This window comes from Liolophura sinensis, chromosome 2 (genome assembly GCF_032854445.1).
Source record: "Liolophura sinensis isolate JHLJ2023 chromosome 2, CUHK_Ljap_v2, whole genome shotgun sequence".
NCBI classification, from domain to species: Eukaryota; Metazoa; Mollusca; class Polyplacophora; order Chitonida; family Chitonidae; genus Liolophura; species Liolophura sinensis.
The window spans coordinates 24,354,158-24,379,410 of NC_088296.1; the positions used below are offsets into that span (position 1 = coordinate 24,354,158).

The 25,253-nt window shown below is 39.8% G+C and overlaps 1 protein-coding gene and 1 long non-coding RNA gene across 3 annotated transcripts; both read left to right on the forward strand.

Moving 5' to 3' along the window:
- Positions 1–3,242: 3,242 nt before the first annotated feature.
- LOC135462710 (uncharacterized) lies at positions 3,243–4,420 on the forward strand. Of its 2 annotated transcripts, none has more exons than XR_010443479.1 (3): positions 3,243–3,337; positions 3,607–3,753; positions 4,253–4,420. It is a non-coding gene; the product is annotated as an uncharacterized LOC135462710 (long non-coding RNA). The 2 variants fall into 2 exon arrangements; XR_010443480.1 differs by having other exon boundaries at positions 3,243–3,313.
- A 54-nt stretch (positions 4,421–4,474) lies between these two features.
- LOC135462599 (alpha-mannosidase 2x-like) lies at positions 4,475–23,979 on the forward strand. Its single transcript, XM_064739823.1, has 11 exons — positions 4,475–4,511; positions 4,572–4,672; positions 5,164–5,372; positions 11,241–11,340; positions 12,797–12,865; positions 14,174–14,363; positions 16,701–16,797; positions 18,698–18,819; positions 19,935–20,046; positions 21,388–21,524; positions 21,982–23,979. Exons 1-6 carry the CDS (start codon positions 4,475–4,477, stop codon positions 14,246–14,248), a joined length of 591 nt encoding a protein of 196 aa, XP_064595893.1. The 3' UTR covers positions 14,249–14,363; positions 16,701–16,797; positions 18,698–18,819; positions 19,935–20,046; positions 21,388–21,524; positions 21,982–23,979.
- Positions 23,980–25,253: the final 1,274 nt, after the last annotated feature.

The window sequence follows — 25,253 nt, forward strand, 5'->3', positions numbered from 1 at the left end:
CCACTTCACTGTACACCACTCTGTAAGAGTGAGTGAGTGCTTGGGGTTTAACGTCGTACTCAACAATTTTTCAGTCATATGACGACGAAGGAATCATTAGGGTGCATGTACGTGTAATGTGCCTCCTTGTTGCAGGACGGATTTCCACCGCTCTTTTATTTAGTGCTGCTTCACTGAGACGACTTACCGAAGGCAATTAAGCCGCCCCGCCCGAGCCATTATACTGATACGGGTCAACCAGTCGTTGCACTATCCCCTTCATGCTGAACCACTCTGTAAGAAGTGTTCTGTCTATAAACATCTGCCTAGAAACAGACATTCGTATATCAGCCTTCAACCAAGGACGTTTCAGGTCAATAATTACAAGACCAAAACGAAGTGTAACATAAAGTTTCAGATCAATAATTACAAGACCAAAACGAGGTGCAACATAAATCATCCAACATCTAAGTAAGATCAAAGATCTAAAATATAATATACGAAAATAGGTCGGAGTCATGTAAAGAGAAGCAGTCAATAGTTTTTAATGAGGATGGAAATTCGCAAGGTATGTTCTAATCAACTGAGTGAAATCAGTATTCAAATCGAGTATCATGCTAGAATATCGGTTGTCGATAACAAAATACGTATCTCAGTTGGGCTTCATATATCCAACGTGGCGATCAAATTCAACACAAGGAAGATACGCCCCTGACCCAAGTTAAGCAGAATTAAACACAATCATGAAGCAGAGCGCCAGAGATTCTGGACACTCTGCCCATATTTACTTACAAGAGAATTATACTCATTGTAAAACTCAAGAAATTTGGAGTGAAGGCGTTTGATGAAATAACCTTGACACACTAGTTTTGCAGTAATGTCTTGACTGTGACATTGATTAAAATCGTCTCACAACACGCGGGATCTAACAAATGCTACAAAGCGAGATATGCACAGGCCATACGCATGACCCTTCGGTATATTGCTGTCCCAGTAAGGATAATTTATAACATCAATATTGAAACTATAACTCAGTAGTTTAGAGTATGGAAAGATGACTGGCTGGCACGTTGTCAGTATAATGCCATTGTTATGCCTTGTGTCTTCGGCATGATACTTCAGTGGTGGCAACGCTCTGGCAGGCTAGACTCGCCCTGCCATAAAAAGACACAGTATGTGAACACACACCTCATGAATCTTCATCGTCATATGACCGAAAAATTGATAAGTAAGATGTAAAACCCAAAGCGTAGATAGATAGACGAATGATGGGAATAGATTTGAATGATGTCATCAGTTTATGTTAAGCTTCAGATTCAATTCAGATTGTGCATGAGGCCCTGTACGTTCACAATAATTTAAGACGCATTTTCACAAAATGTATACCATGATGCCTTACAGGGACTGTTGTCGTAAGTCGTACACTCTTTGTGGAGAGTAGAGAATTGCCGGTAGTCGATCAGTGACGGTAGTTCATATCTCCGTCACACCTCAGTGAGCCTCACCAGTTTGGCAAGGGGGGACAGACACTCTGCACACATTGGTAGACTTATATAAACTGCAAAACTGCAGAAAAACAGACGTTAGTGAAATTGTTCTTATTTAACACGTGGGTATATGTGACATGTTGGATATACATGATATGTTGTCAAAACATGTGGTTCTTGAAATCTGAAAGCTAGTTATTAGTGACTCATACCAACTGGTGCCATTTACAACTTACACGAAGACTATTAAAAAAAAGAGTTTATTTTAAACAATGTTGTGTAAACCAGCGGGCAGTAAAAGACTATACGAGTGTACACTAGAAATAATTCTGGAGAGACAACGACAACAGCGACACGACTTCATACAAACCATTCTTAAAGAAAATTAAAGTTTGGCACAGTTTGACAAATATACACAGCTACTTATTTTTTCACGATATTCCCGAATCCATACTATCGGTAATGATATGTGGTGTGACATACTTTATGTATGTAGGCCTATGTCAGAAACGGACACAGGTGTTTCCAGGTATACCAGGCTTGGACAGTTGTGGAGGTTTTATACCGCCGTGTTCAGTCGGTGTTGAATACTGTAATGCGTGATGCATACATGTTTGTCCAAATGCGAGGGAATCTTGGCATGGAATCTAATTAAGAATACCAATGTTAATTGTTCATGTCAATTCTTGGGACTCTTGGTGTGGCCAGAGGCGTCTAGTGTTGGCTCCTGTTGATCAAGCCCTGCTTTAAAGCTGTCACTGCCACATTAAAAATGAAACCCGATTCACAAGTTTTTACACAGTGTGTAATCACTCTGTAAGCCAAATGATGATTTGGGAAAGCTCCTTTAAAATAATATTATCAGCGGGATGCATACAATCTGTGAATTTCTATAATATTTTGATCATGACTTTTTGTAGGTTTCTTACGTGGTAGTAATCTCTAAAACCACTATCATGCAGGTGTTTTGTATGAGGTCTGGATTTTTGTAACCCATACAAACACTGCATATTTTGTCTCACCAGCGTTCGATATTTCAGTTTAATTAAGTCCGAGTGAACAGAGCGAGGTTTCCAAGGGATGGGTGTTGAGGCGCCTGGTGATGTATTGACTGAGGCTTTGTCATACTGTGCATCATTCGTAACTTTTGAGTATACTTATAGATTGATTAGTAGATAAATACACATGGAAATTTGACAATTCTTATCTTTACTTTAGACATTTATTAGGAACAAATACTATGTGTCGATTTGCATCTGCAAATGACCTTCCAGAGCCTCCCATGTCCTAGACCTGCAGGTGCAAGATGAAATCTACATGGTTTGTATTTTTGCCCGGGAACTGGAAAGTCAGGCCTGTCATCTTTTCAGTTGGATCTAACCACTTGAACTTTGTTTTCTGAGCGAACATTGTTTACATATTTTCTGTGAAATTACCGATGCCATTCACAGCAAAACCCACTCCTCAGAGCTCGATATTCTCCAATGTGGCCTGGTACGTATATCAGTGGGCTTTGGAGGCATTTGTGTGATAAAATATAAAGCCCGGTTTAGCTAATTTAATGTCATATATACATGAATGTACATGTGTACTATTTTTTTCTTGAAATGCTCGTGATGTTAAGCTACAATTAATTTAAAAAGAGTGTAGCAAAGAACATTTGTTGGCTCTGAATTATATGTTAATGTGTTCGTGTATTATAGCGTGTAATGAAAGTCCGTTGTTTCGCTTTTATTGTTTTACATCACCCATGGATGTGTTGTGGCGCGATGTGAACTTTGACACTGACAGACAACATGTTTTCGACTTGTTGACATTGTGAAAGAGGTGTAATGGTCTACAAAACGGTATTTCAAATGCACTGACATTCTGTACGTTCCGTAAAGATATGTTCTCTCCTCGCATGTGATGTTTCCACGTGACAGACTACTATGTTCATTGAAAATGATTGTTTGATTAACTCTGTTCTTTCCCGCCAAAGACCGCACTACAACCACAACAAATGGTAAATGTAATCAGTGTTATACAGTAAGTACAGTTAACAGTAACGGCGGCCTGGCGCCTACATTCTATGGCATATATAAAAAGCGCGTACTGAGTGAAGGCATCTTATGCAGATTTATGTTTGTTTTCTTTGCAGTCAATCGTATGTTTCCGAGCTATATGTGATCACAACTATATGCGGGTTCAAGTCTTGTTCAACTGCTGTGCCATGGTTCAAGCTTGTTCATTAAAATCGGTGATATTCTTGGAACAACGAATTGGCGTTAAGCTGTCACCTACACAGGTTCATGTTTCAATATGTTTTTTTTTTCTTCTTTATACAAGCACGTACAATGAAGAATGACGCCATGAGTTGCCATGTAAAAGTTGCCAGGAAAGGCTGGCTTATAGGCTTTTATTCCAGCTGAGTTAGCTGACACCCCGATGTCACCTTCTGCGGTGAGCACTTCGAGGGAGACTTGTCTGGTCTAAACACTTACTTTCAATGTGTCTCAATTACCGATTGTCTGTGATTATTGAGAAGGTATGGTACATGTAACTGGCATCCTGCCCATTCAGTCCCACATGTGTTTTATGTATTTATTTGATTGATTAGTGTTTTACGTCATACTCAAGAATATTTCATTTGTAAGGTGGCAGCCAGCATTATGATGGAAGGGAACCAGACACCCACAGACATAACTTGCATTGGTATTAAATAATACCTGTAAAATGAACATATTTTGTTCAACATTTAAAGTCCATTGAGTATATAAATAAATCTTAAATCTGTGTTTTCGCAGGGCTGAAATGATCTTGGACCAGTACAGACAGAAAGCCCAGCTGTATAAGAATGATATTTTACCGGTGCCTTTGGGAGACGACTTTAGATATGACAAACCTGATGAATGGGACAACCATTTCAACAACTACCAGAGGCTGTTTGATCATATCAATGGTAGACCAGAGTTAAATGCTAAGGTAAGTCCTATATTGTATAGTGGACCTCAGATATAACAAACCTGATGAATGGGACAACCAGTTCAACAACTACCAGAGGCTGTTTGATCATATCAATGGTAGACCAGAGTTAAATGCTAAGGTAAGTCCTATATTGTATAGTGGACCTCAGATATAACAAACCTGATGAATGGGACAACCAGTTCAACAACTACCAGAGGCTGTTTGATCATATCAATGGTAGACCAGAGTTAAATGCTAAGGTAAGTCCTATATTGTATAGTGGACCTCAGATATAACAAACCTGATGAATGGGATAACCAGTTTAACAACTACCAGTGGCTGTTTGATCATATCAGTGCTAGACCAGAGTTAAATGCTGAGGTAAGTCACATGTTGTACAGTGGACCTCAGATATAACAAACCTGATGAATGGGACAACCAGTTCAACAACTACCAGAGGCTGTTTGATCATATCAATGGTAGACCAGAGTTAAATGCTGAGGTAAGTCATGTGTTGTATAGTGGACCTCAGATATAACAAACCTGATGAATGGGACAACCAGTTCAACAACTACCAGAGGCTGTTTGATCATATCAGTGGTAGAGCAGGGTTAAATGCTTATATTGTATTAAAAGTCCTATATTGTATAGTGGACCTGAGATGCGACAAGCCCCATTAATGGAACATCCAGTCCCCCTAGAAACCCAATCAGTATTTCAGTTTGACAGGCAATTTCTTTTCTACCTTCAGCTGCAATTTGTTACCCTGAAGGACTTTTTCAATGCTGTGGCACAGAGATCTCAGCTCGAACCTGAAGACGATTTTTTGCCCAAGGACTACCCTGTGCTGAGAGGGGATTTGTTCACATATTCTGATCGTGAGGACCACTACTGGAGCGGCTATTTCTCCTCACGCCCCTTCCACAAAAGTCTAGACAGGATCACGGAGTACCATTTGAGGTGAAGTGTCTCTGTTGTCTGTATACAAATGGTTTAAATGATGTGTATAATGCGTGCTCTCTTCAGAAGACAGGTACAGCTGCTTGGTGTGATGGTTTCCTCTCGGGTTCCTGCATGTATGAACATTTTGACTGATATAGTGTTGAAGTATTCTGGATTCGTGTGGCATGAGATAACAGTTGTACTGTAGGCCTGGAAATGATTTTTAAGCTGGTACATGATATAATGGCAAATCTTCCAGCTTTTTACATTCTGAAAAAAGTTAGGGTTATAAGCATGGGGGTTTTGTCCTGTGACAAACAGTCGGTCCCTGTCAAAATAATACTTGTTGCAGGACATTTCCGGCTGCTGGTTGAATGAATGAATGAACGAATGACACCTGACTGCTTATTGAATGAATGAATGAATGAATGAGTGAAGGCATGAAACCTGACTGCATTTATTGAAGAAATAAAGAATGAAGTAAACAGTTCTGGATAGGGGAGACGGGTAATGTCTGGTCTACACATTCTTCAGATGAAGCAGTGTTTCTACAACTAGTTTGCTTGAGTAGATAAAGAGATAGATATTACAGTTGGATACGTTGGATGTATATATACACCTGTGTGTTGAAGTGCAACATTGTTTGTCATAACATACATGATCTAGGAGTTATCTCCCCTTTGCTTACAATATCAAAGAAAATAAAGATACAGCTACATGTATATCAGGACAGGATCTGCTTAGCACCCATGTACATGAGGACAGGATCTGCTTAACACCCATGTACATCAGGACAGGATCTACTTAGTGCACATGTATATCAGGACAGGATCTGTTTAGCACCCATGTACATCAGGACAGGATCTGCTTAGTGCACATGTATATCAGGACAGGATCTGCTTAGTGCACATGTATATCAGGACAGGATCTGCTTAGCACCCATGTACATCAGGACAGGATCTACTTAGTGCACATGTATATCAGGACAGGATCTGCTTAGTGCACATGTATATCAGTACAGGATCTGCTTAGTGCACATGTACATCAGGACAGGATCTACTTAGCACCCATGTATATCGGGATAGGATGTGCTTAACACCCATGTACATCAGGACAGGATCTGCTTAGTGCACATGTATATCAGGACAGGATCTGCTTAGCACCCATGTACATCAGGACAGGATCTGCTTAGTGCACATGTACATCAGGACAGGATCTACTTAGCACCCATGTATATCGGGATAGGATCTGCTTAACACCCATGTATATCAGGATAGGATCTGCTTAACACCCATGTACATTGGGACAGGATCTGTTTAGCGCACATGTATATTGGGACAGGATCTGCTTAGCACCTATGTATATCAGGACAGGATCTGCTTAGCACCCATGTACATCGGGACAGGATCTACTTAGCACCCATGTACATTGGGACAGGATCTGCTTAGTGCACATGTGTATCAGGACAGGATCTGTTTAGCACCCATGTAGGATCTGCTTAGCACCTATGTATATCGGGACAGGATCTGCTTAGCACCTATGTATATCAGGGCAGGATCTGCTTAGCACCCATGTATATCGGGATAGGATCTGCTTAGCACCCATGTGTATTTGTGTGGATGCAGTCTTGGCCTTTGAGAGGAATGTTTACTGTTCTCTCCCAACACAGTTCTTGGGCCTTGATGAAGATAAGCTTGTTATGCCACCCGTGTGGCAGTTTGTGCAGTTCAACCTTTGTTAATGAGCACTTTTTAGCGACCAATATGTTGTGTGTCTGTACATCACACGTGAAAAAGTTCATCTTTACATGTGACATCTTGTAGCTGGTTTGCTCCATCCGTTAAACTGACTGCCCTCTTATAAATGGAAACATCATAGGAGGCCTTGTGCTAGCAATCAGCCTTATTATGAGCAGTTGTGACTCATAAAAACTCCTTATAATAACTTCTCCTAAAACATTTTCATAAAAACAAATGAGTCAGCGAAAAGGAAATAAACTCTCATTTTTTCAGAGCTGAAGAAATTGCCGTCTCCTTAGCCATGGCTTATGTTCGTAAATTGGTGTAAACATTTTCCGTCGGAACCTGTGGTGAAGAAGGTGTCTGTTCGCAGTAGTTTGGTGGTGTGAACAGTTTCCCGTCAGAACCTGTGGTGAAGAAGGTGTCTGTTCGCAGTAGTTTGGTGGTGCGAACAGTTTCTTGTCAGAACCTGTGGTGAAGAAGGTGTCTGCTCGCAGTAGTTTGGTGGTGTGAACAGTTTCCCGTCAGAACCTGTGGTGAAGAAGGTGTCTGTTCGCAGTAGTTTGGTGGTGTGAACAGTTTCCCGTCAGAACCTGTGGTGAAGAAGGTGTCTGTTCGCAGTAGTTTGGTGGTGCGAACAGTTTTCCGTCAGAACCTGTGGTGAAGAAGGTGTCTGTTCGCAGTAGTTTGTTGGTGCGAACAGTTTCCCGTCAGAACCTGTGGTGAAGAAGGTGTCTGTTCGCAGTAGTTTGGTGGTGTGAACAGTTTTCCCGTCAGAACCTGTGGTGAAGAAGGTGTCTGTTCGCAGTAGTTTGGTGGTGTGAACAGTTTTCCTGTCAGAACCTGTGGTGAAGAAGGTGTCTGCTCGCAGTAGTTTGGTGGTGTGAACAGTTTCCCGTCAGAACCTGTGGTGAAGAAGGTGTCTGTTCGCAGTAGTTTGGTGGTGCGAACAGTTTCTTGTCAGAACCTGTGGTGAAGAAGGTGTCTGCTCGCAGTAGTTTGGTGGTGTGAACAGTTTCCCGTCAGAACCTGTGGTGAAGAAGGTGTCTGTTCGCAGTAGTTTGGTGGTGTGAACAGTTTCCCGTCAGAACCTGTGGTGAAGAAGGTGTCTGTTCGCAGTAGTTTGGTGGTGCGAACAGTTTCCCGTCAGAACCTGTGGTGAAGAAGGTGTCTGTTCGCAGTAGTTTGGTGGTGTGAACAGTTTCCCGTCAGAACCTGTGGTGAAGAAGGTGTCTGTTCGCAGTAGTTTGGTGGTGCGAACAGTTTCTTGTCAGAACCTGTGGTGAAGAAGGTGTCTGCTCGCAGTAGTTTGGTGGTGTGAACAGTTTCCCGTCAGAACCTGTGGTGAAGAAGGTGTCTGTTCGCAGTAGTTTGGTGGTGTGAACAGTTTCCCGTCAGAACCTGTGGTGAAGAAGGTGTCTGTTCGCAGTAGTTTGGTGGTGCGAACAGTTTCCCGTCAGAACCTGTGGTGAAGAAGGTGTCTGTTCGCAGTAGTTTGGTGGTGTGAACAGTTTCCCGTCAAAACCTGTGGTGAAGAAGGTGTCTGTTCGCAGTAGTTTGGTGGTGTGAACAGTTTCCCGTCAGAACCTGTGGTGAAGAAGGTGTCTGTTTGCAGTAGTTTGTTGGTGCGAACAGTTTCCCGTCAGAACCTGTGGTGAAGAAGGTGTCTGTTCGCAGTAGTTTGGTGGTGTGAACAGTTTTCCCGTCAGAACCTGTGGTGAAGAAGGTGTCTGCTCGCAGTAGTTTGGTGGTGTGAACAGTTTTCCTGTCAGAACCTGTGGTGAAGAAGGTGTCTGCTCGCAGTAGTTTGGTGGTGTGAACAGTTTCCTGTCAGAACCTGTGGTGAAGAAGGTGTCTGTTCGCAGTAGTTTGGTGGTGTGAACAGTTTCCCATCAGAACCTGTGGTGAAGAAGGTGTCTGTTCGCAGTAGTTTGGTGGTGTGAACAGTTTTCCTGTCAGAACCTGTGGTGAAGAAGGTGTCTGCTCGCAGTAGTTTGGTGGTGTGAACAGTTTCCTGTCAGAACCTGTGGTGAAGAAGGTGTCTGTTCGCAGTAGTTTGGTGGTGTGAACAGTTTCCCATCAGAACCTGTGGTGAAGAAGGTGTCTGTTCGCAGTAGTTTGGTGGTGTGAACAGTTTTCCCGTCAGAACCTGTGGTGAAGTAGGTGTCTGCTCGCAGTAGTTTGGTGGTGTGAACAGTTTCCCGTCAGAACCTGTGGTGAAGAAGGTGTCTGCTCGCAGTTGTTTAGGGCTGTACCAACATCATGACGGAATTACTGGCACTGCCAAGGACTTTGTGGTGGTGGACTGTGGGAAAAAGTGAGTGTAACATGTGCATGTAGTATGACCTTTCTGGCGGAAGCAGTTGGGGAGCTTTTCTTTTGCCTCTGCAGAGCAGTGTGATTATCTGCTTAGTTTTTGTTTATAGTGTATAATCTCGTAACAAGAATTTTCCGAATGTGACTACAGAGTTAATGAAGCACATTTTTATCAGTATAGCCATAAGCTGATTAGCTTCAGAACTACAGTGAAGTACTTTCTTTTTTTGTGTGGAACTAATTTTCGCGGATTTCGCGGTGACCAGTTTACTAGTTTACCAGGAAAATTAATCCCAGCAAAAAAATGTCCCAATATTGAATCATATACTACTGGTAGTAGTGATAAGGAAGTGAAATCTTTGCCAGGGTGACGGAAGTTGTGCTGAGAAAGGCCGATGGGACGGCTAAATTTTTTGAGAGCAGTGAAGGGAAATTATGATCACGAAGTTTAAATATATACAAACTCTGGTGCTGTCGTGGTGGTTATAAAACAAAGTGGGAGTTTATTCGTCTTTAGTTTGATCAATTGTCGCTATGCCCGCAAAGTGAAAGAAAAGTAGATACTAGCATGTGCTGGCTTCTGATGAATGTCACTCTGATACACGCTATCCCATTGGCTGTGTCTCTCCTGTGGTCCAATGAGTGAGCTTCTGACAAACTGTGAAGTGTGTACAATAACACAATGGCTGTTTGACATCCACAGCAATGTTTGCACTTTCTGACCTGTTACAGAGGACGATTAAAACTGAAAACAATGCAAAACTTCCCATGTTGCTTGATAAAGAATGAGTGACCGGTGCCGATAATGGGGTGAATTTATATGTTTTTGCATTGAACTGTTCAAAAAGGTGAGAGGTGACTTTGCCAGGTGTTTAAAAGTACTCATCAATGATTTGAAAAGAAGTGACACCTATTTGAGTACTGCTTACGGTAGGTGCGAAAGTAATCTTTTTATGTAGTGATAATCTATCCCCCGTTGGTTTAATCTCTGATCCAGATCACGAGGATTAGTGACACTGCAGGAAACAAAAGAGGATTAAAACTACCCATGATGATACTTGTTTCACGTGCTTGAATAATTTCAGCCATATTATATCTCGGAAAATTTTAAGATTTGTTTTTCAGTATTCTCTTAAATACGCGGAAATTAATTCCTGTAAACATATTTTTGAACAAAATCCACAAAAATAAATTCCAGCGAATAATAAGTACTTTACAGTATTCTCTTTACCAGTGAGGTTGATGGTTCAAATCTAGCTAGCTTCTTTTGTTTCAGCTACAGCTTGTTACTTGTTTATAGTGAGGTTTTTGTCACCTGTAAAGCTGATCACTGTCTTACAAATGAAATATTCTGAAGTTCAGTGTGAAACACCAACAAATAAATCAGTTATATACAAGTATCTTTACATAATTCTGGGAGCTCCAGCAATGACTGCAGATATTGAAATTTTAATATTTGTTTGTCTTAAAGTCTCCATATGAATATTATGAGAGATGGACAGAGAGGTAAAGTCATCATCACATGAGGGGTCAGACTCAAACCCAAGTATGTTTGGCTCAGATGAGGTCTCTTGCCCACACGTACAAGACTGACCAGTTAATGCCTAACTGATGATTGGTACACAGATATGAGATAATATTGCCACATTTTGATTGACTTTATTATATTCCCCCTCCTAATTAGGGAGGACATTTTGCGATTGCTTTTTCCGTCCATCTGTGTGTTCGTGCGTGCTTTCTTCTTCTCTTTGTGTATGGTTGCTCTACATGAGTACCTCATTCATTTTGTTGATGACTTATTGCTTGTTTGTTTTATGTCTTTTGTCTTCAGGTTGCTGAAAGCCAGGATGATTGTGGAATATGCCTATTTACTCATGATGTCCGACAGGAAAAGCTACTCCTATCAGGAATTAAGGTCTTTATTTAATATTGTAAGTTTCAGGAGTGAAAACAGATGGGATAAATGGTTGATCTCAGTCTAAATATTTAACTATTCAAGCACAAAGATCGAGGCATGATAAGTCAGATGCAACTGACCAATCAAAAGACACCTCAAAATAATCTTTGACATATCATGAATTGTGAGGGAAAACAGCTCACAAGTCAAATCCAACTTTTTGTCAGTCCAACGTATATCAAAACACAGCTATTGCAAGTAGAACATTAATAAATGATTGATTTATTTATTTGATGTGAGTTTTATGCCCGTCTCCAGAATATTTTACTTGTATGACTTCAGCCAACATTACGGTGAGAGGAAACCAGGCAGAGCCCAGGGGAAAAGCAACGACCATCCGCAGGCTGCTGGAAGACCTTCCCATGTACGGCCATTAATAAATGAAGGTGAATAGAATGGGTGCTGCTATGGAACCTGTAGCACCAGTATTGCTGACTTGGTGGATTTATCAGTTTCCTGGATGTTCAGCTGGTGGGATATCATTTGTTCTGTTCCCAAACTCTGGTCGAAATGTAGATTTATGCACAAAGTAAATATGATTGGGCCGGTGTTGTGATACCCGACTTGAAATCAACTAAAACCCTGTTTTGGCCACATCCACTAAACCTTTTCTCAGTCTAACCCTGCTGAGCCTTCTACTGTGTATATCTCCCAGCTACTTGTGTGACTTTACCTGTCCTGAAGATGACCTATTCAATTTTGTTGAAATATTGAAATGTCAAATGTGCGACTTATCAGTTTTTTATCAGAGTTTTTATGCTTTTTGCATTATGCAAATAGGAGCTAAATACCACCGTTTGTTTGTACCATAGTATGCATATAATGCTATTGTAGATTCCTAATGAGAATACGAGCTGAAAACTAAACTGCTGTGAATTAGTTATGCCAGTGTACGGATTGATGTGTAGGAGAGAATGATAGGCCTGTTTGTGGTCATTACACTGTAAATAGTGCGCTGTCCGTCGGTCAGTCTGTGATGTGTGTTAAACGTTAAACACCAGGTGGTTTGCTGATTGGCTAATCCTTTATTAATTGTAAAGCCTTGAACAATTTTCATCCAAATACATACAGGACATAGTCCAGCGTAAATCTAAGTACATGAGCGTATTCAACTCCTAAGAATCTCTTCCCACCATAATCCGCCATCGTATAAGTGAAGTATTCTAGAGAATGGTGTAAAACACCACTCAAATAAATAAATAAATAAACCCATGAGACACTTAGTCAACCAGCTACCTGGCCCTGAATATGTGTTCGAGAACTTGTATACGTATCTTAGACAATGTCAGAATGTACAGCGTGCGGAGAAATCCACTCTCCTCAAATTTGTTGCAGAAGGATACAGTTTGATGAGATAAAAGAAAATATACAATATACACATTCAGATTGTATTATAGAGTGTAAATTTTTGTTTAATTGTATTGTTTTAGGATGAATACAGAATGTCCCATGATTCAATGCCAGAGAAGACAGTTCTGCGATTGAGTAACCCAGACACAGTAAGTACATGCTACTTGCGCCTGGTGAGGACAGGTTAGGAGTTATCCTCCCCTGTCTGTGATCTCAAAGTTATGCTGGGCTAAACATGGGGTATACCTCACACTCCTGAACTCTGCTGCCCAGGGCTGGTTTGATGTCTTTGTTCAGTGTCTGTTAAACTGGTGAACTTGAACAAGAAGTTTGTCTGTATTTGATAAGATATATGCATATCAAGTTTGGCCTGCCACATGCAGTGAGTGCCATCTAAAACCAGAGCCTTGTAGAAGACCTTGGCTGTTGCTTGATTGTGTAAGGAGTTATCTCCCATGTGGGTATTTGTCGGCACAAAATATCAGTAATGCAAAAGGTAAGAGTTACTCTCTGGTGTGACTGTTGTACGGAACATGGCCTTGTATAGGTGGTGGTGACAGAGTGTTACATTGCAACCCAATCTCCGATGATGTGACAACCTGAAATGATCAGACATTGTGAATTGTCTTCAATGTATTAAATAAGGGGCCAGTTTCATGAAGCTTACTTAGTGTTAAGTTGCCCTCATCTCTGCAACATACGGTACCATGTTAGTTATGGGCTTACTTAGCTAAGTGAGCTTTATGAAACCAGCCCCTGGTACCTGATTGTATCATGCTTAGCCAAAACATGCTTTTATATTTGCTTTGAAACAAGGAAATCCACACATATAAGGGAAGATCAGTGATAGGCTGAAAATGCCCTGGCGGAAGTACACATGCCAAAATGCCATTGGCTGTGGAAAGATTTGGTTCCTGAAGATTTCTATACATGTATGCACAGCAATGGTGATTGTGAAGCCTATAGCACAGAAACAATCTTGCTGACAGGAAGATGGGGAGGAACAAGGGTGATTGTGAACCCTATAGCGCAGTATCAATCTTGCTGACAGGAAGATGGGGAAGGACAAGGGTGATTGTGAAGCCTATAGCGCAGTATCAATCTTGCTGACAGGAAAATGGGGAAGAACAAGGGTGATTGTGAAGCCTATAGCGCAGTATCAATCTTGCTGACAGGAAGATGGGGAAGGACAAGGGTGATTGTGAAGCCTATAGCGCAGTATCAATCTTGCTGACAGGAAGATGGGGAAGGACAAGGGTGATTGTGAAGCCTATAGGGCAGTATCAATCTTGCTGACAGGAAGATCCCTCTATAAGAACAACTCAACACTGTCAACACTTTATTGATGTATTTCACATGAATGTGTCACATTCTGAGACTTTTCATACTGTCTATTCCGCGTTTGTCACAAATAATGTTATGTTGCTGTAATTGTTATTTTGTTGCTTATTTCACAGAGCAGTTTTGTTTTACAATTCCCTGGCACAACAGAGGGAGCAGCTAGTAACAGTGTACACCAACTCTTCATGTGAAGGTGACCAACTATTCATGTGAAGGTGAAAAACCCAGAGGGAGCAGTCATTACTTCTCAGGCAGATGCCTTCTGGTGCACTGACCATGAAATATCAACAGACAAGTCAAAGATAAGTAAGTAAAACTGGCTGACATCATGTAAGACATCATCTGTAAGATTTCAGATCTACACCTGTACTGTACAAACTGCCAATGATTATAACAAAGATTTCAGATCTACACCTGTACTGTAAGAGCTGCCAATGATTATAACAAAGATTTCAGATCTACATCTGTACTGTATGAGCTGCCAATCATTATAACAAAGCTTTCAGATCTACACCTGTACTGTACAAGCTGCCATTCATTATAACAAAGATTTCAGATATACACCTGTACTGTATGAGCTGCCAATCATTATAACAAAGCTTTCAGATCTACACCTGTACTGTACAAGCTGCCATTCATTATAACAAAGATTTCAGATATACACCTGTACTCTATGAGCTGCCAATCATTATAACAAAGCTTTCAGATCTACACCTGTACTGTACAAGCTGCCATTCATTATAACAAAGATTTCAGATATACACCTGTACTTTATGAGCTGCCAATCATTATAACAAAGCTTTCAGATCTACACCTGTACTGTACAATCTGCCAATCATTATAACAAAGACTTCAGATATACACCTGTACTGTACGAGCTGCCAATCATTATAACAAAGATTTCAGATCTACACCTGTACTGTACAAGCTGCCAATCATTATAACAAAGCTTTCAGATGTACACCTGTACTGTACAATCTGCCAATCATTATAACAAAGACGTCAGATATACACCTGTACTGTATGAGCTGCCAATCATTATAACAAAGATTTCAGATCTACACCTGTACTGTACAAGCTGCCAATCATTATAACAAAGCTTTCAGATCTACACCTGTACTGTACAATCTGCCAATGATTATAACAAAGACGTCAGATATACACCTGTACTGTATGAGCTGCCAATCATTATAACAAAGATTTCAGATACACACCTGTACTGTACAAGCTGCCAATGATTATAACAAAGATTTCAGATCTACATCTGTACTGTACGCGCTGCCAATGATTATAACAAAGACGTCAGATCTACACCTGTACTGTACGAGCTGCCAATCATTATAACAAAGATTTCAGATCTACACCTGTACTGTACAAGCTGCCATTCATTATAACAAAGATTTCAGATCTACACCTGTACTGTACAATCTGCCAATGATTATAACAAAGACGTCAGATCTACACCTGTACTGTACGAGCTGCCAATCATTATAACAAAGATTTCAGATCTACACCTGTACTGTACAAGCTGGCATTCATTATGAAGAAGATTTCAGATCTACACCTGTACTGTACAAGCTGCCAATTGTTGTATCAAATCCATCAAACTGCATTCTCTGTATTTGTGTTTATTAACAATACTGGAGTTACTTCCCCTGATTACAGGTTACATTTACTCCTGACTAAGTGTGTCTGTTATTCATAACCATGATTTCTTGCTGTGCATGGAAAGACCCAAGCTCAGCTTGGGTCTGACACCAGGAGGAGATGTTGTTTGTGAATCTTGCTCCTGCTACATGTGTGTGTGGCTCAGCTCAGCTTGGGTCTGACATCAGGAGGTTTGTCAGGTATATTCATTAACACTGTGGTATTTCACATAACTTGGCTTAATCCTGGCTGATAACACATGTAGAGCTGAAGTACAGGTATGTCTGGCTGATAACACATGTAAAGATGAAATACAGGTATGTCTGGCTGATAACACATGTAGAGATGAAATACAGGTATGTCTGGCTGATAACACATGTGAAGATGAAGTACAGGTATGTCTGGCTGATAACACATGTAGAGATGAAGTACAGGCATGTCTGACTGATAACACATGTAGAGATGAGGTACAGGTATGTCTGGCTGATAACACATGTAGAGATGAACTACAGGTATGTCTGGCTGATAACACATGTAGAGATGAAGTACAGGTATGCCTGGCTGACAATGCATATAGAGATGAAGTACATGTACGTCTGGCTGATAACACATGTAGAGATGAAGCACAGGTATGTCTGGCTGATAAGACATGTAGAGATGAAGTGCAGGTATGTCTGGCTGATAACACTTGTAGAGATGAAGTGCAGGTATGTCTGGCTGATAACACATGTAGAGCTGAAGTACAGGTATGTCTGGCTGATAACACATGTAGAGATGAAGTACAGGTATGCTAGACCACAGTGTAAAATAACAGTCAAGATATAATACATTTATTTGTTTTTTGTCAGTGATGTTGAAATTTAATATTTCTTTCCTGCCCAGCATGTTTTGAAGGTATTTAACAAAGTGCAGTCATTGATGCTAGGTACATGTGATTGTGTGAACAATTGAATTTTCTGATGTACATGTATATTATACATCTGACTCGCTTTTCAGAGGACCTTTTGGTATCGACATGAAGAATCCTGAACATTTTTCTGTGGAGAACTCTCAGCTGAGGGGAGATAGTAGTGGTGAAACAGGGATGCTAACAGTACGTATATGTACCTTCCCATGATGTCCGTTACACAGATAATAAACGGGGCTGCTAACAGTACGTATATGTACCTTCCCATGATGTCTGTTACACAGATAATAAACGGGGCTGCTGGCAGTACGTATATGTACCTTCCCATGATGTCCGTTACACAGACAATAAACGGGGCTGCTAACAGCACGTATATGTACCTTCCCATGGTGTCCCTTACACAGATAATAAACGGGGCTGCTGACAGTACGTATATGTACCTTCCCATGATGTCCGTTACACAGATAATAAACAGGGCTGCTAACAGCACGTATATGTACCTTCCCATGATGTCCGTTACACAGAAAATAAACGGGTCTGCTAACAGTACGTATATGTACCTTCCCATGATGTCCCTTACACAGCTAATAAACAGGGCTGCTAACAGTACTTAAATGTACCTTTCCATGATGTCCCTTACACAGATAATAAACGGGGCTGCTGACAGTACGTATATGTACCTTCCCATGATGTCCGTTACACAGATAATAAACAGGGCTGCTAACAGCACGTATATGTACCTTCCCATGATGTCCGTTACACAGATAATAAACGGGGCTGCTAACAGCACATATATGTACCTTCCCATGATGTCCCTTACACAGATAATAAACGGGGCTGCTGACAGTACGTATATGTACCTTCCCATGATGTCCGTTACACAGATAATAAACAGGGCTGCTAACAGCACGTATATGTACCTTCCCATGATGTCCGTTACACAGAAAATAAACGGGTCTGCTAACAGTACGTATATGTACCTTCCCATGATGTCCCTTACACAGCTAATAAACGGGGCTGCTAACAGTACTTAAATGTACCTTTCCATGATGTCCGGTACACAGATAATAAACGGGGCTGCTAACAGAACGTATATGTACCTTCCCATGGTGTCCCTTATACAGATAATAAATGGGGCTGCTAACAGTATGTATATGTATCTTTCCATGATGTCCGGTACACAGATAATAAACGGGGCTGCTAACAGTATGTCTGTGTACCTTCCCATGATGGTCGTTACACAGATAATAAACGGGGTTGCTAACAGTACATATATGTACCTTCCCATGATGTCCGTTACACAGATAATAAACTGGGCGGCTAACAGTACGTATATGTACCTTCCCATGATGGTCGTTACACAGATAATAAACGGTGCTCCTAACAGTACGTATATGTACCTTCCCATGATGTCCGTTACACAGATAATAAACAGGGCTGCTTACAGTACGTCTATGTACCTACCTATGATGTCCGTTACACAGATAATAAACAGGGCTGCTAACAGTACGTATATGTACCTTCCCATGATGTCCGTTACACAGATAATGAAAAAGTTATTTTCATTGTACAAGACTGATTACAACTGCAAGACTGCCAAAAATATATATTCATATATTTCAGAAGAGAGAAATCAGCATCGTTCAGTGTACATGCCCTTAAATCCGGCGTTGATCATAATTTTGGTGGATTCAGAATTTTTAAACGAATTTGTGATTATTAGGAGATTATTAAGAGCATTAGGTGTGCTGATCTTGCCATCAATTGACCAAGTTCAGGAGAAAACAGTGAATATTTTTTAGTTTGCATTAGTAAGTATGCTGAGGCTTTGAATGGCTTTTTTTGGTCACTTTGTGTGTTAAGCACACTCCTTCAGAGCAAAGGTTTAATCTGAAGTTTGTGGGTAATTTCCGAATAATTTTAAGATGAGAATGTGACTGATGGCTCCCCTGATGCTACGGGTTGTTGGCTAACTAGTAGAGCTTCTTTACCAGGTTCACTGAAGACAGTCTGATATCATATGTCATCACCTAGCCAAATGGCACCATTTGAACTAATCCAAAGTTTTGATTCCTTCCCTGAACAGTCTGTGACATCAAAGGAGGACAATGTAAAACACCAGATTCAGCTGAGTTTTGTCATGTATGGGGTAAAGATGGCAAAGGAAAAAGCGGGGCCTACCTCTTCTTAACAGATGGGGAGGTGTAGGTAAAGTAAAAAAAGCCCTTAACAAATAACTATGGCACTAACCAAATAAAAATGACACTAACCAAGTAACTACAACACCGATTGAATAACTATAACATAATTACTGCAACCTGTGAATGGCCGTGGGTTACCCCCAGGCTCTGCCCGGACTCATTCCTTTATAACGCTGGCCACCATCGTATAAATGAAATCCTTCTTCAACATTTTCATCTTCCTCTGTTACCAATATTTTGAAACAATATGGAGGGTACAGAAATAATTTGCACAGTTTTATGAAACTTGCATCTTAAGTGACGCAGACTAGTCATTCTTAGCATCATTTTCATAATAATTGTGGGCATAAATTCTACTTAAAAAAAAATGGTTGTAAAGGTGGAAGTTTTACAGTATTCTTGAGTATGACATAAAGCACCAATCAAGTAAATAGGTAAATAAATGACACACATATTCTAGTGAGCTACTGTAATTTGGGGGTTGTTCTCCAGAGCTGTGCAGTTCTTGAATTACCTCCCCTGTTCACAACTCCTCTATGTAGAGTCATCCTGAAAACCATGTCTGTGTACTGACACTTCTAAATACACATCAGACACAATCATTCTACCCTTGTGCAGTGCTTTGAGATTGCCTTAACATCTCTGCATTATTTGTCAAGATACAAAGGTGCATGTATATGTAAAGAAATACATCCAGACAAGTGGGGAATACATACCCTAATTCCTCAACCTTTTCTCAAATGAAAGAGAAACTTTCAGAGCAATTTTTGCATGTTTATGATTTTGGAGATTTTATTTTAAAGACAAAACTATATAAGTTGAATTGGCCCTTTTCAGGGCTTCACAAAAAGTATAATTTTATCAGTCTACTCAGAATAATGCCTTCAGAATATGCTTGAATAAACACCTTGCAAACATTGGAAAAGGTTGAAGAGTTACAATAAGCAAGGGCCCTTTTACTTAAACAGTCTTAAACAAAATGTGCATGAAAAAATTACAATTTTGACAACAATTGGTGTTTTAGGAGTAAGGTACAGTATTCAGCTTCAAAGATTTTATTTTGTACTGAAGATTAAGGCTTTGGACTTCAAATTGAACATATTTTCTTTTTTTCTTTTTCAGTCCGTTGCAGTATTCAAGCCGTTTATCCGTGTTTTAAGGGGCCCATTGATGTCAGAGTTCAAGGTCATGCTGTCTAATGTTGAACATGTGGTCAGGCTACAGAACTCACCAGGTAAAGGGTCTTTCATAAATATCTGCCAGGAAATCCACAGAGTATTTGGTTTTGTGTTCATATTGGCTACTCTTACACCTTAATATTTCTGGGGAAATACTGATGTTTCACCCAGGATAGAGCCTATTGTAAGATGTACCAGGGAAGTATAAAAATACAATAATATCTTTATTTATCAAAGGTAGCTCGGTCAATTTACAATGAAATTGTTCTTCCCCAAGACTTTCACAGAGAAAACAGTATATAGGAAACATGTATTTCAGAGTGCAAGGGAAAAAATACAAAAATATATGTAAAACAAGATAAAGCATTGTGTAGTTTGAAAAGAAAAACTACATACGTTCATACATAGAAGAGCAACAAAGTGGTGTTATGGTTGCCCTTCAAATTTAAATCGGCTACAGGGATAATAGAGACATTCAAAATGAAGTCATATTAACTCAGGAAAGTTTCAGGGGCAAATGTCTGGGGGAAAAAAAGATGAAAGTTTCATATTTGTCAAGTTATAGTATGAAGGTCTTAGGGGTTATTTCTTTCAAACCTGTGCTGCGTTATACCCCTATAGCCAAGCTAACTGTACAAATATACTGACCCCAGAAATATCTATATCCAGTCCCTGATCAGCTGTGTGACTACAGGTTGTAATACAACTTCTTGTATGGATCAATCCTGATATAAATATTTACAATACACCTCCCCCTCATTACCACACCCTTCCGCTATGAGACGTGCTCCATTAGAACACAGTTATAAATTTGTCCCCCAGATATTCACAAAGCTGTTTCTGTGCTGACATGTATACACTTGCAAAAGTCGCATTGTAGAAAACCTTCAAATTTTGTATCATTTTAACATTCAGGGGCTTCCAGGGTTTATATATCATTCTGGTGTTCATGTAATTAATCAATGAAAAGCATGATATTAGCCTGATATGGCTTACAGCTAACATCCAGCATCAACCCACATCTGTCACTTATGACACTTATGACACTCACCCCCACCCCCAACCCCAACCCCAACCCCAACCCACTGTTCCCGCCATTGTAATGAGGGACCTCATTCTTCTACCTTTTTACAGGTACAAATAGGGCCTATAAACTAAGGCCTATAAGCTCAGGCCTATAAGCTCAGGCCTATAAACTAAGGCCTATTAGCTCAGGCCTATAAACTAAGGCCTATTAGCTCAGGCCTATAAACTAAGGCCTATAAACTCAGGCCTATAAGCTCAGGCCTATAAACTAAGGCCTATAAACTCAGGCCTATAAGCTCAGGCCTATAAACTAAGGCCTATAAGCTCAGGCGTACGGTCTAGCTTATTATTCACCTGGCCCCTGTTGACAGGTACAGATGGTTCTAGTGTGGAGATTCACAACATTGTTGACATCAAGTCACAGCAGAACAAAGAGCTGGCCATGAGGGTTGACACAGATGTCTCCAATCAGGATAGAGAATTTTTTACTGATTTGAACGGATTCCAGGTAAGGGACATAACTTTGATCAAGGTAGTCATTAAAGGGCAAAGAAAAACACTAGCAGAAAGCATAGGTCAAATTGAAACCGTTACACTCTGTCAAGGAAAATAATTTGTCAATTGAGTAAGTTACTTTTAACAATCAAGATTGTATGATGGTCTGTTGTAACGGATTGAGTACCGGTGATGTCACATTAGTAGTTTTGATTGGAATTATTGTAAAAGACCTAAATTCTAAATTTCACATGAAAAAGTGAATAATTTAGAGCCAAGTAAGTGTCCTACCATACTTTTTTTGGTGCAGAAACTTTTTCAACAAGATACTATTATACCTTCTAGACAAATCTCGAACACTTTTCTAAGAACAACAGAACTCTCAGAATCATGGAAAAATTAGCAACTTTGTCAAGAGTGGAATTTTATTTTAATGCATCCATAACTGGATAATTTTCTTTTTACTTCAGGTGCACCAGTGCCGCATGCTTGACAAGCTGCCTTTACAAGCTAACTACTACCATGCCTACAATGGTATACCTGGAAGATGACGTAAAAAGTGTTACCATGGTAACAGCACAAGCTTTGGGTGTTGCTAGCTTGAAATAAGGTATTAAATATTCATAGATTCATTTTGCTCATTTGAAAAAATGTCTAAGCCTTATAACGTGCAATTACTACATATACTGTAAATTACAGATCAGGTTTAGATTTTTTCTTCATTTCTTCTTTAAATTGGTTGGAGGGTGGCGCTGAGGGGAAAATCTTCCACATCCAGTCAGAGATATTATACGTCGTTTTGTTTACGTTGTAATGCTGTTCTGTTTTAATTGAATTTTTGACGTGATGAACATTTTGAAATAAAAAATTTAGGTCAAGAACACCAAATACCAGGCATAAAAGATTGCCAGCTGTTCTTCCTTGGTACATCTATGAAGTAACCGTTGACAAACATTTAATGCAGCATGGCCTGATGTTTTCGCATGTTTTTCCTACAGAAGCCTTGTACAGTCTGTGTGACCCCCATATGCTGAATTCATACAGCCGTGATTAACAGATGCTTTATCTTCTGTCATAGTATCATAGTCAGGGGATCAGTGCATTTGATTCCTGTTATGACAGACATATTTACATTGAGCGCATCAACTCCCTCGTGATAGTTTCCCTGTAAGAAGCTAAATACTGTCATTAGTGTGATAATGATAATCTCCTGGACACGTGGAGATCTGCACGTATACGCTCTTCCATGATAAGATACAGCAGATATTTTGATCACCCTTCAAAACGCTGATCGATAATGGCTTCTGGGAATAAGTAGATCTGTTCTCAGCCCCCTCTGAGCATTGTCCTACTGTTTTACGGATGCCCGGATACAAGTAATTTCAAGTATCACCCAATTTCACGAGAATAGATACATTTTTCATGCTTTGTTTCTGAAACAGAAGTTGTGAGTACGTCCTCTGATAAATATGACGCCAGTCAAAGGGATGTATTTTATTAGTGAGAATTTACAGATTAAATAAAGCGTGAGAGTGAGCTCAACAAGATACAGTTGATAGTGTTGTGACATTTTTCACGGATAATTTCAGTGATGATTCAAACCTGTGTTAGGTAGATGGAATAAATGGTTGTAAGTATGAAGACACATGTAAAAACATCATACCTAAGAATTCCCCATACATGTGCATATGCCCTGTCTACAAAGCACTGTGTATAAAGGCATTGTTTTATTGGCAGTAAGACAGTTAAGCAAGAGTGTATACCATACTGGTGGGGTGGAGTATTGACTTTTGTTACACATGTATGTCCACAAGCATTTGACCTCTAAGGTCAGAGGTTCAAATCCACTACTGGCTAGCTGGGCTGTGTATTTTTATCTGGGGTTTTGTCTGCAGACATCGGTCTTTGTATGATTGATTCCGCATAGGTTTGATTTTCCTGACCTCTTTGTCATTCAAGCGAAATATTCTTAAGTAAAAGACCATACACCTGGACCAGGTGTAAATTTGTCAGTGACAACATGCAGTGAAACAGTACATCACCTGTAATGTGTAGTACGTGTATTTATCGTCTTTGACCTTTGCCCCCCAGGTCAGCTTTTCTGTAACATTTGTCACTTTTGACCTTTATTCCCTTAGGTGTCCTGGCCTGTAATAGTTGTCACATTTGGCCTTTTAGTAAACTGTGTCGCCTGGGTTTGACTGTTACCTAATAGAACAACTAAAATTCTGTATTTATAGACCCACGAGTATACGATTTCACATAAACTTCCTCATGTCAGTGGAAAACCATGTACACATAAAGTCATCTACTGATAACGACATGATTTGCTATTTGGATAAATAAATATATACTTGTTATAATATAAGGGTCAGACAGAACACATTCTGTTACTACAAACAGACTAAAAGTTTTAGCCTTTCCTAATAAACCATTTGTTAAATCGTGATTCCGATGATGTATGTGATGATGACAAAAACACAATGACCGAAATATATTTTATGCAAAGCTGATCTGTGAAATCACTGGATATACAGGTATGGATCCAAGATTCACAGGTATGGATCCACGTCTTTCCCCGCTGAAATCACAAGTTCAAATTCAGCTCTCACTAAATGGTTTAAGTGGGAGTAGTTTTCAGCGAGAGAAGATTCCCATAGCTAGGTGCACCAGTTTCCTCGATTGAGAAATCTATATAACAATGGTTCCTCTTGATGAAATAATTAAATATTACATCTTTAACACACAACAGAAATACTGAAACTTATATGATATCATAAAGATATCTACAGTTCAGAATTATAAACTGTTTATGTCTGAGATCATTATGGACATTTTACATATACACATGGAGACGTAAGTGAGTTCGAATCCGACTGTCGCTGATCCACCGCTCAGATTATGTGTCCGTTGGCTGCTGCATGGAACTTGTACACCCAAAGTGAAGTAAACAACAAAATGGCGAATTGGACATTTAAAAAACAGCGAGAAGAACAGTTATTTATTGCCAAAAAATCTTTCATTGAAGACAATTAAATCTGTCTTTTTATCTAATGTAATCAGTGATCCTCATTAAATTACACCACGTGAATTTGAGCGTTAGCTAATTACACAATTAGAATTCTATTTTTGTAGAAGCAGAACTATACAACTACACACGAATTCCTTATGTCAGGTGAAATCCCGTTACACACCAAGTCACCCTCTGGAACTTTCTTTGCAGATTAAATATGTATTAACCTTGTTGTCAAACACAACACATTGAGTTAACATACACATCAGCTAGGACAGCTTCATTTACAGAGTTTTTTGACATGAATCATTGGTCAGTACACTGATCCAATAATTGCATACACCGTGATTTTTTTATTTTACTCTAATAAATGGAAGGTTATCAGACAGTCACACAGGGGCACCTTCAAAACAAAGCCCCGAAACAATGATTTGAACGTGTAACCTGAAGAAGTTGGATGAGAGATATTTCTCTGGAGACTTATAAAACCTCAATACAAGTACACCCAATGCTTACTAGATTAAATGTGTGACAATCAATACAAGTACACCCAATACTTACTAGATTAAATGTGTCACAATCAATAGAAGTACACCCAGTTCTTAGTAGATTAAATGTGTCTCAATCAATACAAGTACACCCAATACTTACTAGGTTAAATGTGTCTCAACCAGTACAAGTACGCCCAATATTTAATAGATTAAATGTGTCTCAATCAATACAAGTACA